The following is a 16,602-nucleotide window of genomic DNA, read 5'->3' as shown; positions in this document are numbered from 1 at the left end:
GCACGCCCATCACGTGGCCACCTCAGGAGGAGGGGCTCCGGAGCCTTTAAAGATGTGGAGAAAGGCTTCATTCTTTCTGGAGTGGGACCTCAGCCCCCTCCAGGCCTGGGAAAGCGGGAGCCCTGAGCCGCCATGAGGCAGCAAGAAGATAGAAACGTACGTCTGAACCTGAGCAACTGCCCCTCCATGGAAGAGGTGGGGAGGTGGGCTGAGGGTCGAGGGGTCCAAAGAGACTAGAGGGTTGGGGTCCGGGCTGGGAAGCGACTGCTCTGTCAGGAAGCTGGACTCTCTCTGGCTGGTCATTGCTGAGCTGACACTTGTACAGACCGGGAGAGGGCAAATGTGAGGGCGGCCCTGGAGGACAGACAGGCCCTGCTGGTGGCACCATGAGCTGAGCGAGACACCTGAGAGCGAGGACCCTGCTCTGCTCCCTGCTGGGACCATGTCTGGGCAGGGCCCCCAGAGAAGGCTGCTGGGCTCTCTCAATGGCACCTCCCCAGCCACCCCTCACTTCGAGCTGGCTGCCAACCAGACCGGGCCCCGGTGCCTGGAGGTGTCCATTCCCGACGGGCTGTTCCTCAGCCTGGGGCTGGTGAGCGTTGTGGAAAATGTGCTGGTGGTGGCCGCCATTGCCAAGAACCGCAACCTGCACTCGCCCATGTATTACTTCATCGGTTGCCTGGCTGTGTCCGACCTGCTGGTGAGCGTGAGCAATGTGCTGGAGACGGCCGTCATGCTGCTGGTGGCGGCAGGCGCCTTGGCTGCTCAGGCTGCTGTGGTGCAGCAGCTGGACGACATCATTGACGTGCTCATCTGTGGTTCCATGGTATCCAGCCTCTGCTTCCTGGGCGCCATTGCCGTGGACCGCTACCTCTCCATCTTCTACGCGCTGCGATACCACAGCATCGTCACACTCCCGCGGGCGTGGCGGGCCATCTCCGCTATCTGGGTGGCTAGCGTCCTCTCCAGCACGCTCTTCATTGCCTACTACAATCACACGGCCGTCCTGCTTTGTCTTGTCAGCTTCTTTGTAGCCATGCTGGTGCTCATGGCAGTGCTGTACGTCCACATGCTTGCCCGCGCCTGCCAGCACGCCCGAGGTATTGCCCGGCTCCATAAGAGGCAGCACTTCATCCCCCAGGGCTTTGGCCTCAAGGGCGCTGCCACACTCACTATCCTGCTGGGCATTTTCTTTCTCTGCTGGGGCCCCTTCTTCTTGCACCTCTCACTCGTGGTCCTCTGCCCTCAACACCCCATCTGTGGCTGCGTCTTTCAGAACTTCAACCTCTTCCTCACCCTCATCATCTGCAACTCCATCATTGACCCCTTCATCTACGCCTTCCGCAGCCAGGAGCTCCGAAAGACTCTCCAAGAGGTAGTGCTATGTTCCTGGTGAGGCTGCAGGCTTGAGGCCAGGGTGCTGGGCAGAGGGGGGTGGTGATTGATACCCATGTGACTGGGGCAGTCACTTGCAGAAAAGGACAGATGAGCTGATCTGTGGTGTGGTGGATGCATGGACCCTCTGGGGCCAGAGAAAGGAATAAACAAAAATCTCCAGGAGTTGCTGTGGAGAATGGAGCAGGCTGGGGAGATGGTGGGGCCACAGACACGAGAGCCAGGTCCGGGACTACTGGACAGCATCTCTGGCTGCTCCTGGAGAGTTCCTTCTCCACCCAGGGACCAGGCAAGGCCTGCACACACCCACCTTTGCTGCCAGGTCTGGAGATTTGGGCCCCTGCCCGTTGGGATGTGAAGTCTCAGTGTTGGTAGCATGACAAGTACTGCTCTCGGGAAGGCCTCCAGGAAAAGGACTTTGTGACCAGCCAGTCCTCACAGGACTGCTTCGGGAAGAAGTGAGCTCCTGTTGCAGGCACAGGGACTGTCTACAGGAGCTGCAGTGGAGGGTAGGGCTGATCTAAAGTCCACTGGTAACCAGAGAGCTGGTGACCCAACTGTGTGCACATGCACCGCATGTACCCACCAGACAGTGTTGGTCAGTGCCTGCTCAGGCCAAGGCAGAGGTCGTCAGCCCGAATCAGTGACTGGTGCCCAGGGTCTCAGGGCTGGGAAGCTGGGAAGCAGTCTGGTAATAAATGCTGTGTCTGGTGCAGACACATCACCATCCGCTTTGCGTCCTTTGGGAAATTGCTTGCAACTGGAGGGGCGGGGCGGGGGGGCAAGGGCGGGGTTGAGGGTGATGAACAGGGAGCTGTGAATCCCAGAAACCAGGGTGGGTCTGCCTAGCTGAAGAAGCCACAGCCCCAGAGCACCTGAATGCCTGAGCCCCTGCCCAAGGAGAGAGTGTAGGGGTCCCCTGATCACACCCACTCTGGGCCTGTGTCTTAGTTTTCTCTTCCTGGTGTAAACCCCAGCTCAGAACAACCAGAGTCAGAAGCAGCAGGAATGGTATCCCTGGGTGGCTCAGCGGTTTAGCACCTGCCTTTGGCCCAGGGTGATCCTGGACCCACATCGGGATCCTGCAGGGAGCCTGTTTCTCCCTCTGCCTATGTCTCTGCCTCTCTCTCTGTCTCTCTGTCTCTCTCTCTCTCTATCATGAATAAATAAAGAATCTTAAAAAAAGAAAAAAACAGGAACAGCAGCTGCCCCCACCCCACCCCCGCCCCCAGTCACCTCCAAGGTGACATGACTCAGCACTGTCCAGGCTGCCCTTGATGGCAGCAGAAGCAGGACCACCATGACCCATATGTGACCTCCATGTCTGTTCTGAGGAACACAGCAGGGCCCCCAGGGTGTGCCAGGGGTTGGGGGCTGCTTTCCCCCACGACTGCCCTCCTGGGAGAGGGAGGTCAGTGCTCAGCCAGCTCTGGGAAGTGTTCGAGGCGAGGCCTCCCAGAATGGAGTGGGACTGTCCAAGTCCAAGCCGTGAAGGAGTGCACGTCGGGTAAACTGTGCTGCCTGTTGCCGGAAGCCCTTGGGTCCTCCTTCTGTGACAAACCTGGGTTTCTCATGGAAGAGCCCACCTGGTTTCCTCCACAGATACTGAGTGTACAGTCGACCCCCTTCCTGATACAGGTTCGGCAGTGGCAAGGGTGATGGTATCAGCCAATTTGAAGGCAGGTCTAGTAATGCCTAAAGTCTTCTGCAGCCTCTGGCCAACCACCCCCAGCACTGCCCCAGCCAGCCTCCACCTACGCTGGCAGCTTCAGCCCAGACTGCTGGCCTCAATGCCAGGAGCTGGTTCCCGGCAGGGCCAGCCTTTGCTGGGAGACAAGACAGTGAGTCAGCCTTGAACCTGGCACCAGAGCCCTCTGGGGATGGAGAGAGAACTGGCCTGGCTCACTGCCATCACGCAGGGAGGCAGGGCATGTGGGTAATGGGTCTTGGATGCTGCAAAGCTTCTTCCTTTGCTCAGACGGGGAGGTGCAGCCAGCTCCGGGGAAGAGCCAAATGCTCACCAAGGACCCCCTGAATGGGGACAGGGAGTGGCCCCAGGCAGTGGAAGCCAACCACAGAAAGCCACATCATGGACACATTGTGGGGGAGGGGTGTCTCTTGAGAACAAAAGACCCATTTCTAGACTAGCCAAACTGGAGAGCTTGGGGGACGGGGGAAGAGGGGCTTGTGCACGACCACACCCTGTCAACGCACTCTTGAGGAGCCCAGACACAGACACATCACAGGCCTATTCAGCCAACAGCTTGTGGAACACCCATGCACTCTGAGACCCTTCCTGGGAGAATTTCTTACTCAACTATCAGAAGGACCTTGTTATAAGGTCATTTCACTACAGAGTCTGGCCCCAGAAGAATAGTAAGCCAGTGGTATATGTATGTGTAACATAACATCTGTACTGCATGTCCACTTCATCCCCTTTCTCTTCTGACCAGTGGACTCCCTTTCCCAGTTTTTTTTCTCCAAGAATCCCCCCCATCTCTGCCTTATGCACACACCATCTCACTACATAGCCCCTACCACCAATGTTGTGTTGGCCTCACTTGGACCAAAAGTCCAGGAGTACAGGTGACATCAGGAAGTGAATCAGACAGAAACCACTGCCCACCATCCCACACCCTGCCAGTCCCTCACCTGGCTTGTGTCCTTCCGATAATTCCTGACATCAATATTCACTGAGCAGCGATTACACACCAGGCACTGTGCCTCGCTGGGGTACAAAGCCTCCCCCTGCGCAAGGTCCATTTGGAATCTCATGAAAGCCCCTGAGGGAGGAGGGGCAGGTGGCATCCCCCCACTGCAGGGAAGGACGGGGAAGTTCACAGCTGCCATTGTAATCGACCGTCCTTCTGACTCCGCGTTTCTGAGCCCTGCTCCATGCTTTCTTCTGGAGGGTTCAGTGTCTGCTGCAGCCTCTTCCTGCCTCTCCCACCCCTAAGGGACCCAGCAAAGCTCAGGGTACCTCGTTCGTCCCTTTATGCCACAAGACAGGGAGCTGAGAGGGAGAGGCGTCCTTTTGGGATGGAACATGGGGTTGGTCCCTGAGCGGGTGTGGGGAAGAAAGACTGTCTGCAAAGCCGCGGGGTGGGGCTGCCGCAGCGGTGGGACCCGGGAGGGAAGTCTGGGCGGGGTCCGAGAGCCAAGAGGGGCTTCTATTGTCCTCCCAGGAGCCCGCCAGCCCCTCCCCTCGGTGTGCGGGGTGGGGCCCAGACTCCCGCCCCCCACGGGCCCCCCGGACCCGGGTGGCGGCGGGAGGAGGCGCCGCATCGCGCTGCCGGGCGGGGATGCGCGGTGCTGATGCTGCAGGCCGGTGCCGCATTCTGCGGCGGCGTCCCCCGATTGGCCGCGCGCGGTGACGCCAGGCCGGGCGCTGCGGGGGGGCCCAGCCTATAAGAGCGGGCGGCGGGGGCGGCCGACCCTCCGCAGCCAGCCCCGACCCGTCCGCGCGTGTCCCGCAGCCGCCCGCCACACGCACCGAGCATGAGGGAGATCGTGCACATCCAGGCCGGCCAGTGCGGCAACCAGATCGGAGCCAAGGTGAGGACGCGCGCCGCCTCCGTCCCCTCCCCCGCCCCAGGCTCGGTCCCCGACACCGGCACGCGACCCGCGTCCCCACCCAGAGCCGCGCTTACCACCGCGAAGCCGAGAACAAAGGGACGAGCCGGGGTGATCCCGGCCCTGCCACGTCCACACCGCCTGCCCTCTGTTTCTGCTCGGGTTAGCTCAGGCCTGCAGGAGCGCAGCCCAAGTCGGCGACTAAGCTCCATCCACAGCGGCTGCAGCTGCGGGGACGGTTTGGGCGTGGCCCTCTTCTTGGGGTCGCAACTCAGCCTTGAGCGAGATGGGTGGGGTGGGCAGGTGTGGGTGGGACACCCCCTTCAAAGCCGAAATGATTCCATCTGCCCTGCTCCCGCTCCCCCCACCAACAGGATGCCCTCCAAGTGGCCAGAACCCCCCCACACAGGCCCCCAAACATACAGTTTGGAACCTCGGCTTCCTGACCCCACCCTGTTCCTTTGTTGGGGGAGGGGTTGGGCCCAGACTCGGGGTGACCTTGGCCCAGGACTGGACTCTCCCTCTGCTCAGCCCCGCCTGGACAAACGCCCGGTGGGGTTGGACAGCGCCCACTCAGGGACCATGGAGTCAGGGTGGGTTGTGGGAACAAAGCTGGGCTCTGGAATGGAGAGCTGCATCACCCTGCGGCTCCTCCCCTCCATTGTTAGCCTTCATCGGAGACCTTGGGACTAAGGGGATGAGAAGGTGGTATCATTCCCCACTGGAACCTAGGAGACAGTTGTCACGTCCCCAAGTCCAAGGAGATTATTTCTTGCCCAAGGTCACACAGCAAGTGTGACCAAAGAGCCATGCTATCTTCCAGAGCTCTCGTCCCTGCAGACGTCCAGCCCAGGGCTCAGGCTGGGTGGGTGGGGCCTGCTGCCCACTGGGACACTCCACAGAACAAAATGGGGGACCCCAGGGGTGGCTTTGTCAGGACCAAGGCCAGGGACCCAGGGTGCAGTGGTGCAGGGCGAGTTTCCCAAAGGAGGCAGTGGGAGGAGACAAGTCTTGGAGGGGAAGGGGCCAAGGAAGGGATTCCTCTGGAGGCTGTTGCCATGGAAACCAGGCAAGAACAAAAAGCTAATTACAACCCGGCTGGGGCAGCCTCGTGGCTGATATGTAAATTGCAACTTCTCTAGGGTGGAGGCGACTTGGATGGGGTGGAGGGGTGGTACCAGGGAGACTCCCTAATCACCCGAAGAAACAGCTGTGCCTGCCCCAGAAAGGGGGCTGGGAGAGGGGGAGGCCGGGGGGGATGATGGCCTCAAATCAAATCAGGGCTCCTGGGGCAGTCACTGACAGCTGCCCTGGCCAGGTGGGAGGGGCGGGGGGCTCATTAATGTGGTCACAGGGGCCAGGCCTGCCCTGAACATCTGCTCCTCAGAGGGTCAGGGGTCACTGGGGGAGGGAGGGCAGCCCTGAGTTCAGCCTGAGCCTAGCGGAGTCATGATCTGTTTATACACCCATCCTTTCTGTGGCCCGGACAGACACATATCAAGCAAAGGCAAGTCCACGCCCGGAGCTGTAGCTGGGCTAGGGCTAGGGGTAGGGGTAGTGGGAGGGAGGTGGCAGGAGGAGGAGGGAAGAGGGCAGGGGCCATAGCCTGAATGCTGGACATGTGTCCTCAGCTGAGATTTTTTTTCCTCCTTCTTAGAGTTGTGGCCTCATGGGTTTGCTAATTATTTTTATTCCTTTTGGGTTGATTTTCTTATTTTATGTTGTTTTAAAAATTAATGTCTGATCCTTTCTAACAATGAAACCAGAGAGAGGTGGATTTTGTGGGGGGAGGAATTGTTTCTTTCTTTTCCACCTCTGCCTTTTTTGGCCGACCAATGACAGCAGTTGAGCTTTTTCCTTCTGGACTCCTTGTCCTGGAAAGTCTTCAGAGACCAAACTCAAAGAAAATGCTGAAAGCTGGGGCCAGGCCCAGCAGATGCTGACATCTGCCCTGTGGAGGGGCAGTTCATTAACCATTTCTGTTTACTGATCCCATATTGGCTGTGGGCTTTCTGGTGAGGGGAGAGAGCAAACCTTGACATCCCATCACCAGCAGCAGCTGACAGGGGTGAGGGTGGGGGTGGGGTGGGGGTGGGGCTGCTGCTCTGCTTGCTGGACCTGGAGCGGTGCCTGGCACAGTTGCGCCTGCTCTAGCGAGGGCCCTGGCTGTGGAAGGATGGAGAGAGGTCAGGGCGAGAACACACCTCTCCTGAGAGGCAGTTTGACATCGATCGCTACTGATTGAGCACTGTGCCAGATGCTTTAGGCGCCATCACCTCACGGGGAGGCAGCGAGAGGAGGTATCGCCCTTCCCCCAGGGGTCGTTCCGGGAAGTGGAGGCACCGCCCAGCAAGGATAGGGCAGGAGTCTGAGTCTAGGTCTGCACGGATACATCAGGATGGGCGGGGCCTCCCACCCCCCACCCGCCACCCGCCACCCGCCACCTCACCGTCGCCACCAAACTGGCGGATGAATCCGGGGACCTCGGCCTTCCCCTCTGGGTGCAGGACCTTCCAGGAGCCTTTGTCTGCGCCCCCTTCTCTCGGCCGCTGGGCGGAGCTTCGGAGGGGCGGGCCCTGGCGCTGACCGCCAATGCGGGGAGGGATTTCCTGATTTCCTTGCACCCGCCTCCTAACTGGGTCAGAGTAGCGCTGGTTGTGCTCGGGGCGGGGAGAGACATCAAGGTCCTGAAAGGGTCCAACTGCCATGAGTTAGCAAGCCCTCAACTTGCCTTGGCAGACGCCTCCGTGGCCCCCGAGCAGGGACGCGGCAAAGGATCAGCACTGCGGACAGCGCCGGGGGGGCGCGTGGGTCGGTCATAGCAGCGGAGCTCAGACCGGGTAGTTTTCTCAACTGTAGTGGTGGTCATAGTTGTTTCTTATTTAATCTACAAAATTGTATTCTTTATTTATTATTACGTAATATATTTTACTAATAAGATAATTGATTAATTAAAAAAAAGATTTTATTTATTTATTTATTCATGAGAGACACAGAGAGAGGCAGAGACACAGACAGAGAAGCAGGCTCTTTGCAGGGAGCCTGATGCGGGACTCCATCCCAGGATGTAGGATCACGCCCTGAGCCAAAGGCAGACGCTCAAACACTGAGCCACCCAGGCGTCCCAAGATAATTATTTTATTTTATTTTATTTTATTTTATTTTATTTTATTTTAAGATTTTATTTATTTATTCATGAGACACACACACACACACACAGAGGCAGAGACACAGGCAGAGGGAGAAGCAGGCTCCCTGCGGGGAGCCTGATGTGGGACTCTATCCGATCCCGGGTCTCCAGGATCACTTCCTGGGCCAAAGGCAGGCGCTAAACCACTGAGCCACCATGGATCCCCCAAGATATTTTTACTAGTTTTAACTACAAAAGCAATTATTAATATATTCTTCTAAAAAGTTGCAGATAAAGTCAAAGTGCCCATTTAGCCACCATATGCCTCTAGGTCCTGCTCTCCTAGGGGACAATTTTGCTTTCCATTCTTCCAAGCTGTTTTCTGTGCATGTGCACCTATACATCTTTATACAAAAATGTAAAATCTTTTTGAGGTCCCCTGTTTTACTTTACATATCATTATCCAATGTGCCTTTCCCTCAAGGATGTGTCTTGGGGGTGTGCTCATATCATATTTTACTGCACCACAGTATCCCAAAATATATTGACTTTTCAAAACTTTTATTTTTGGGACGCCTGGGTAGTTCAGTGGTTGAGCATCTGCCCTCAGCTCAGGTTGCGATCTTGGAGTACTGGGATCAAGTCCCACATCAGGCTCCCTTCATGGAGCCTGCTTCTCCATCTACTCTGCCTCTTTCTCTCTGTGTCTCTCATGAATAAGTAAAATCTTTTTAAAAATAAAACTTATTTTTGTTATCTGTGCATATGGCTTTACAGATTTAAATAGCATCTAACCTTTTAACTCAATGAAGCCAACATTTGCTGAATGCATTGAGACTTGTGCTAACCCCTTAATGTGGGTACTATTATCATGTCCACTTTACAGATGAGAAAACTGAGGTCCCAGGAGGTAGAGTCACTGGCACACATCAACTGGTGCTGGGATCTGGTCCATCACCTCCTGGAAGACCATGCCTTCCATAGATGCATTTTCTTTCTTTCTTTTTTTTTTTTTTCCATAGATGCATTTTCAATAACTTTCTGTAGATCTGTTGATGGTAGGGTAACTGAATCACTCTCTCCTGGCCCTATACTTGCTGTCTTGAACTCATCACTCCTCTACATGGGCTACGGTGTCCCTGAAACCAGAGATTTGTGGGTGTCCCAGAGCTCTGGGGACCAAGCCCCTGGCTCCCATGCAGGCCTTAGGCTGAGGAGGCCATAGGGATCCAAGTAGTGGTAGGAAGCTCTGATCAGGCCCTGAATGCCTCAGTGACATTTCTGTGTGTTTATTTTTCCTAATTACAAAATTATCACACACTGTGTAAAAAGAACAGTTAACAATGACAAAACAGAGAATAAATCCAGCCCCTCCCTTCACTGAAATGACCTCTGATAACAGCCTCTCTGGATGAATTGCCAAGACTTTTCTATGCATTTTATAATAATAACAATACCTGCCCATATCAGAATTTTAATTTTTTACTTATTAAAAATTTTTTTCTTAATTCATTTGAGAGAGACAGAAAGAGTGAGCGAGAGCACCAGCAGAAGGAGGGTCAGAGGGAGAGGGAGAAGCAGACTCCCCACTGAGCAGGGGGCCCAACTTGGGAATCAATCCCAGGACCCCTGGATCACGACCTGAGCCAAAGGCAAACACTTAACCGATTGGGCCACCCAGATGTCCCTATCAGAGTTTTTAAACATATTTTTAGCTAATCTCTTTGTTTAGAAATTAACATTTGACAGGGGTGCGTGGGTGGCTCAGTCAGTTGGCAGTCTGCCTAAAGCTCAGGTCATGATCCAGGGGTCTTGTGATTGAGCCCCACATCCGGCTCCCTGCTCAATGAGGAGCCTGCTTCTCCCTCTCCCTCTGCCGTTCCCCCCACTCCTGCTCTCTGGTTCTCTCTATTTCTCTGTCAAATAAATAAAGTCTTAAAAAAAAGAAATTAACGTGACAATTCCAAAAGAGTCAAAGGGTATATAGTGAAAAGAACTTTCCCCCAACCCAGACCCACATTCCAAGGCCCAGGTCCCTGGAACAGATCTCTGTGTGCCTGTTAGAGACATCTATATTTAGATAAATATGTGCAAACTGGGTTCTAATTGCTTTTTTCACTCAGCTGTCTTTTTGCCAGCACATGACTCACATGTAAAGGCTTGTTATTTCTTGAGGCCTTCATATCATTCATCTTTTGAAAGTCACTCCAACCCTGAGGAACAAAGAGGAGGGGCACTGGAAAGTCACACAGCGTGTGACTCCTGACTCTCCTTGTATGGGCCCACTGTGCTTCACAACGGTTTGGCAATGCCCTTTGGGTGAAGGCCGAGCTCTGTGAAGCCTTCCCTTCACCCAGGGGGTACGTCTTTACATATATGCACACGTTCACATGCTTCCTGCTAAGACTTGTTCTCACTATCAGGCCTATTGAACAGATGAGGACACAGAGTGCCTCCAGGACCCACTCAGGGTCCGACAGCTGGAAAGAGGTGGTCCAGCTCCTGTAGGGTGAGTGGTAGCAGGTAGTGGAGAGAGTAAGCCCTGGGAGTCAGGGCTATGCCAGGTCTTTGCAGGCAGGCTGGGGGGCCCCAGGCAAGTCATTCCCCATGCAGGCCCCTGTGATTCCCGCTGGCTGAGGCTGATGAGGTACTGAACACTGCCAGACCCTGTTTCTAGACATCCCATGCCCTGACACTGAGGGACATGTGTATCCTGGACTCTCTCTGTCCCTTGCCTTCTGTGTACCTCCATTCCTTCATCTGAAAAGAGAGAATAAAGAAAACCACCCCAAGAGAGTGTTTATTACTAACCCCTCATGGAGGAGTGGACCAAAGGCCCCTGGTTAGCAAAGGCAGAGCTGAGTCTGGAGGAACCAGGTCCATGTCAGCTGAGCCCTGAACCACACTGAGAGCTCCAGGCACCTTGAACATGCAAACAGTGGATGCATATTGACTATCACAATTTTCTGAGAGATGACAGAGCTTGGGCCCTTCTCTGAGGTTACTCAAAGGGGCTAGTGCAAACTTTGAGTCCAGGCCCCTGATTTTACACTCAGGGCTGAGTTCATGGGAGGGAAAGGGCCTGGCGGGGGTCATGAGCACTTGCTGACCCTTCCTTTCCCCCCTGCAGTTCTGGGAAGTCATCAGTGATGAGCACGGTATAGACCCCAGTGGCAACTATGTGGGCGACTCAGACCTGCAGCTGGAACGCATCAGCGTCTACTACAACGAGGCCTCTTGTGAGCTCCCACCTTACCCCCATGCTTCCTCTGGGAGGAGGGGGGAGGGCTTCTTGACTGTGGGGTCTCAGCATCTCTGCCCTCCTCACAAAACAAAGATGAAGAACCCTAGAAACTGCCATTGGAGTGAGAGTCAAATATGTATAATGCTCAGCAGAGTCCAGGAGGCCCCTTAGGAAGCCCGGGGAGGGTCTAGAGTAGGGACCATTTAGCAATTAGTATAAAACAATGTCCATAGTGAACTGGAGAAATATTCACCTGCCCACATGGATGTAGGATGTGGTCCCCATTTCATGCATGGTTCCAGCCTCTCTGACCCCAGAGAGTCTGAGTGCTTATGGTGACAGCATGACTCTGGCAGGCTGAGCAGGATTTAGAGGGCAAGAGAATTGCGACTGCCTGCAGGCCCCTGACCTTCTGTGACCCACATAACCCACCCTTTCCCTCTAGCTCATAAGTATGTGCCTCGGGCCATTCTGGTGGACCTTGAGCCCGGAACCATGGACAGCGTCCGGTCTGGGGCCTTTGGGCATCTTTTCAGGCCTGACAACTTCATCTTTGGTAAGTCTCCCCTGTCCCACACTCTGATGCAGACCCCATCACAGGCAGATCCAAAACAGCAGAAACAGCAGGGCAAAGTCACTCCTTAGCAAGACAAAAGTGACCTTTCCAGTTTGCATTTGGCAACAGAGGCTCCAAGAAAGGGTTCTGTGCAGGGAATATAAACCACTTGTATTTCATTGTGTAAAACAGAGAATTAAGTTTATAGGACTGTTACAGAACTTTCAGGACAGGAGTCAGTCTCCAGAGGACTCAAATTCATGGGCATGCAACACTGCTGTGATCAAGATGGCCTCACCCCATTTCTGTCTCCCAGAGCTCAACACCCCAAGTGATGGGCAAAAATCCCCATTCACACACCAAGCTGCAAGGGATTCTGGGGGTCATAGTTTACACTCCCAGCACGGCTAGCCAGAGGGTGGGTGGGCTGGAGGGGAGGGCTGACAGACTCATCCAGGAGCCCCTAGGGAGGCAGAGCAGGAGCTACCACTCCAGGTTCTCAATTCCTGTGTAGAGCCCTTAACATTGGGCATCCCCATGTCACGGAGCTTCCACAGTTGCTCTCTTTGATGGCATGTTCAGGCAGGCACTATAGGTCCCTCTCCTGCTTCCCCCTAACCTGTCCTCACCTACAGGTCAGAGTGGGGCTGGCAACAATTGGGCCAAAGGTCACTACACGGAGGGCGCAGAGCTGGTGGACTCAGTCCTGGATGTGGTGCGGAAGGAGTGTGAGAATTGCGACTGCCTGCAGGGCTTCCAGCTGACCCACTCGCTCGGCGGGGGCACAGGGTCCGGGATGGGCACACTGCTCATCAGCAAGGTGCGCGAGGAGTACCCCGACCGCATCATGAACACCTTCAGTGTGGTGCCCTCCCCCAAGGTGTCGGACACAGTGGTGGAGCCCTACAACGCCACGCTGTCCATCCACCAGCTGGTGGAGAACACGGACGAGACCTACTGCATCGACAATGAGGCTTTGTACGACATCTGCTTCCGCACTCTCAAGCTGGCCACGCCCACCTACGGTGACCTCAACCATCTGGTGTCGGCCACCATGAGCGGCGTCACTACTTCTCTCCGCTTCCCCGGCCAGCTCAATGCTGACCTGCGCAAGCTGGCCGTGAATATGGTGCCCTTCCCCCGCCTGCACTTCTTCATGCCCGGCTTTGCCCCACTCACCGCGAGGGGCAGCCAGCAGTACCGCGCGCTCACGGTGCCCGAGCTCACTCAGCAGATGTTCGACGCCAAGAACATGATGGCTGCCTGTGACCCCCGCCACGGCCGCTACCTGACCGTGGCCACCGTCTTCCGCGGGCGCATGTCCATGAAGGAGGTGGACGAGCAGATGCTGGCCATCCAGAGCAAGAACAGCAGCTACTTCGTCGAGTGGATCCCCAACAACGTGAAGGTGGCCGTGTGTGACATCCCACCCCGGGGGCTCAAGATGTCCTCCACCTTCATCGGCAACAGCACGGCCATCCAGGAGCTGTTCAAGCGCATCTCGGAGCAGTTCACAGCCATGTTCCGGCGCAAGGCCTTCCTGCACTGGTACACGGGCGAGGGCATGGACGAGATGGAGTTCACTGAGGCCGAGAGCAACATGAACGACCTGGTGTCCGAGTACCAGCAGTACCAGGACGCCACGGCCGAGGAGGAGGGCGAGATGTACGAAGATGACGAGGAGGAGTCCGAGGCTCAGGGCCCCAAGTGAAGCGGGAGGGGCAGAGCCAGGCTGTCGCTGTGGCCCAGAGGCCTGTCCCCCAGAGCCACGTCGCCACTGACACCGCCCCAAGCCTTGCCCCCACCAGCTCTGGCCACAGCGCCCTAGGGCTCCCGAGTGTTTGTCCTCCAGTATTTACGGCATCCCCACCCCACGTGAGTCCTGTTTTCCCACCATAGGTCAGCTCCATCGTGTCTGCTTTATTTGTCAGCTCCAGGCCTGTTTTATGGTTTGTTTTGTTTTTTGTTTTTACTGGTTTGTGTTTATATTTTGGGGGGGAATACTTAATAAATTTATTGCTGTCAGATATCCCTGCCTGGTCCTGGAGATTTCTTTTTATTCTGGAAAGTTGGGTCTAGAGGGGTCAGCAGGGGCAGATAGGGAGGCCCAGGCTGGGGAACGGTCATTGTCTCCCAGGCTGGTCGCCGACGCAGGCCTGTGTGTACAGCCTGCGGGTTCTGAAGGCACAGCTGCTGTGGAGCTTCCGGAAGTGGGGTCCTGGACACGGGCCATGAGTGGATGAAGCCTCATTCTAGAACCACAGGTGTAGCTTGCTCTTGACTTGAAAACTATCCCTAGTCTCCCATAGGGAGACACACACTCCAGAGCATTCCTCTGGTTTATCTGTATGCTGCACGTTAGAGGAAGGCAGTGGAGACTCAAATGGGAGGTTGGAAGGGAGGACCCTGAACACTCCCTAGAAAAAAATGTGGTGTGTTGTAGAGTTGGGTTTTGGGCCCTGGGAAGGGGCTGGAGGGGGTCAGTGAACTGTGGCCACAACACAGGCAAACCCCAGCACACCCCGGGTAGGAAGCCATGTGAGGGCTCCATATGTCCCCTGGTGACATTCCTGTGGCTGTAGGGCTCCCAGTGTGGGACTGCAGGGGTGGGCTCCTGGAAGGGACCCACCATTACTGTGTATAGAGTTGGACTTCTCCATTCAGCCTTCCCACACCCCATTCTTCAAAGCTAGGGGTTTCATCAATCCTAGCTCCACCTGGAACATAAAAGGGGCTTCAGTGCAGGCAGCAGCACCCTGGCTCCTGGCTCTTTTATCTAGATATTTGTGCAGAAGAAAGCCAAAGAGACCACTGGCCCCTGATGTAGGCTAGGGAACTAAAGCCCCCAAAAGGGTCCAAGTCTCAGGCTTTTGCCCTGACACAGGCTGGGCTTTGAAGTCTCTGGGGTCCCCTGAGCAGCAGAGAAGCACATTCTAAGAGCCAATGCTTCTGGGCACCTGCTGTGCTTGGTCAGCTCCAAGCATTTCACATTTGGAAATGTGTGTCTCCTTAAGAGCTGTGTGTCTCCATCCCACACATGCAGTGACTGGGTCACAGTGTATATGACTGATGAGGCCACATGGTGAGTGGGAATTTGCGCCCTGCTCTGGGTCACAGCAGCTGGGTCCTCATCACCAAGAAAGGGTTAGATTGCAGGAGAGTCTCCTCCATCACATCCCAGGGCTACACAGGGCTGCAGGCCTCCACACTGTGGTAGGGAGTGGTGCCCACAGCTCACATTCTCAAGGCTTCTGGACCCAAAAAGGGTTGAGACACCTGCCCAGTGTTGACAAGAGCCCCTGCAGCTCCTGACATTCACAGATGCTCCTTCTGGGTCCCAGATCCACTGTCTTAACTGGGTCTTCTCCTGAGGGCGCAATACATATACCTCATTTAACCTTCACAGTGATGCTGCAAGGTACACATCATTGTCATCCACATCCTACAGGCAAAGAAATGGAGGCTGAGAGAAGTGAGGGCATTTGCCAGTTGGCAAGTGGCAGAGCCAGGTGTCCAGCCCAAGATTGTACACCTCTCCATTTGGCTTAAAATAGTCAAAAATTTTACTTCCCTCCCAAGCACTGGCACCCACCAATACATCATCTTTGCTCATGTCACTCAGATGAGGCTGGCCTTCCTGGGCCACTCTGCCTTTGTGGAGTTGACTGTGGGGCCAATCCCCTTGATCCTTCTCCCAAGGTCCACAATCCAACTTAGTATGAATGTGTGGTGTACATTTTGGTGGGGACTATATTGGTGGGGATGTGAGGAGGTGGAAGGGTGGCAGCCCAGCACCTCTAGCCCCCTAGCCCATTTCTGCTGCCCCCCAGAGTCCATCTCTGCTTCCCCTAAGAGTCCGTCTCTGCTTCCCCCCCAGAGTCCATCTCTGCTCCCCCCCAGAGCCCATCTCTACTCCCCCCCAGAATCCATCTCTGCTGGCCCCCAGAGTCCATCTCTTGCCCCCCAGAGTTCTGTAGTAGGGACCTCATGCTTTCTTTCCCAGCCCACTCTTCTCTCCTCCAGCTGGTTCTCCCCTGAGCCTCCAGCTTTACTTTCTTATGAGGAGTAACATAGGTCTCTGCTGTTTTGCACCATTGTATCTTCACTTCTCATTGCCTCCATTTCAGAAATTGTGGGACAGACCTCAAGTCAGTCCTGTGTGCTACATGAGTTCCTGACCCACAATATCCCTAAGCATAATGAAATTGCTGCTTTATGGCACTGAACTTCAGAGTGGTTTGTTATATAGCAACTGAAAATAGGAACACACATGGGGAGTGGCTAGAACAGCATGTGACCCATAATAAAGGCCATGAATGTTTGCTCTTAAATGTATCCACTATTATTAGCAAAGGGAATTTGTTTACAGAGATGCATGGGCATGAGGGTGCAGGTAAGCTCAGCTCAGTGACTGCTGAGTCCTGCTTGAACCTTCTAACAGGGCTCTGACTGGCCCAGCACCAGCACTATCCAGTGTGGACGACACCTTTGGCTGGCATTCGGGACAGCCACTTCATTGGCTGCTTTGCCCTCAGCTCCATCTGTCCATTTCAGCCTAGGTGAAGGGCCAAGGGTGTCCAGACCTGGGCACACTCCCAGCTTTCATGAGGGAGAAGCCTCAACCCTTCCTGACCCTCTGCCTGGTCCCCTACAGGGAGTGTTCAGGGGCAAGGAGATGACTTTAGACTGCCAGAGCAAATACAA

The 16,602-nt window shown here is 55.2% G+C and overlaps 2 protein-coding genes across 2 annotated transcripts; both read left to right on the top strand.

Moving 5' to 3' along the window:
• Positions 1–442: 442 nt before the first annotated feature.
• Positions 443–1,396, top strand: MC1R (melanocortin 1 receptor). Its single transcript, NM_001014282.2, has one exon. It carries the CDS (start codon positions 443–445, stop codon positions 1,394–1,396), a length of 954 nt encoding a protein of 317 aa, NP_001014304.2.
• A 3,397-nt stretch (positions 1,397–4,793) lies between these two features.
• On the top strand, positions 4,794–13,927 carry TUBB3 (tubulin beta 3 class III). The gene is made up of 4 exons (XM_038537984.1): positions 4,794–4,950; positions 11,229–11,337; positions 11,788–11,898; positions 12,534–13,927. Exons 1-4 carry the CDS (start codon positions 4,894–4,896, stop codon positions 13,607–13,609), a joined length of 1,353 nt encoding a protein of 450 aa, XP_038393912.1. The 5' UTR covers positions 4,794–4,893; the 3' UTR covers positions 13,610–13,927.
• The last annotated feature ends 2,675 nt before the right edge of the window (positions 13,928–16,602 follow it).

This window comes from Canis lupus, chromosome 5, assembly GCF_011100685.1.
Source record: "Canis lupus familiaris isolate Mischka breed German Shepherd chromosome 5, alternate assembly UU_Cfam_GSD_1.0, whole genome shotgun sequence".
Classification (NCBI taxonomy): Eukaryota; Metazoa; Chordata; class Mammalia; order Carnivora; family Canidae; genus Canis; species Canis lupus.
This window is presented reverse-complemented; position numbering and strand designations above follow the sequence as displayed.

Excerpts from the sequence above, each read along its gene's own strand:
- MC1R (NM_001014282.2), top strand. The coding sequence starts at position 443 with ATGTCTGGGCAGGGCCCCCAGAGAAGGCTGCTGGGCTCTCTCAATGGC.
- TUBB3 (XM_038537984.1), top strand. The coding sequence starts at position 4,894 with ATGAGGGAGATCGTGCACATCCAGGCCGGCCAGTGCGGCAACCAGATC. Across the intron at positions 4,951-11,228 it reads GCAACCAGATCGGAGCCAAG|TTCTGGGAAGTCATCAGTGA; the intron begins GTGAGGACGCGC and ends TCCCCCCTGCAG. Across the intron at positions 11,338-11,787 it reads CTACTACAACGAGGCCTCTT|CTCATAAGTATGTGCCTCGG; the intron begins GTGAGCTCCCAC and ends CTTTCCCTCTAG.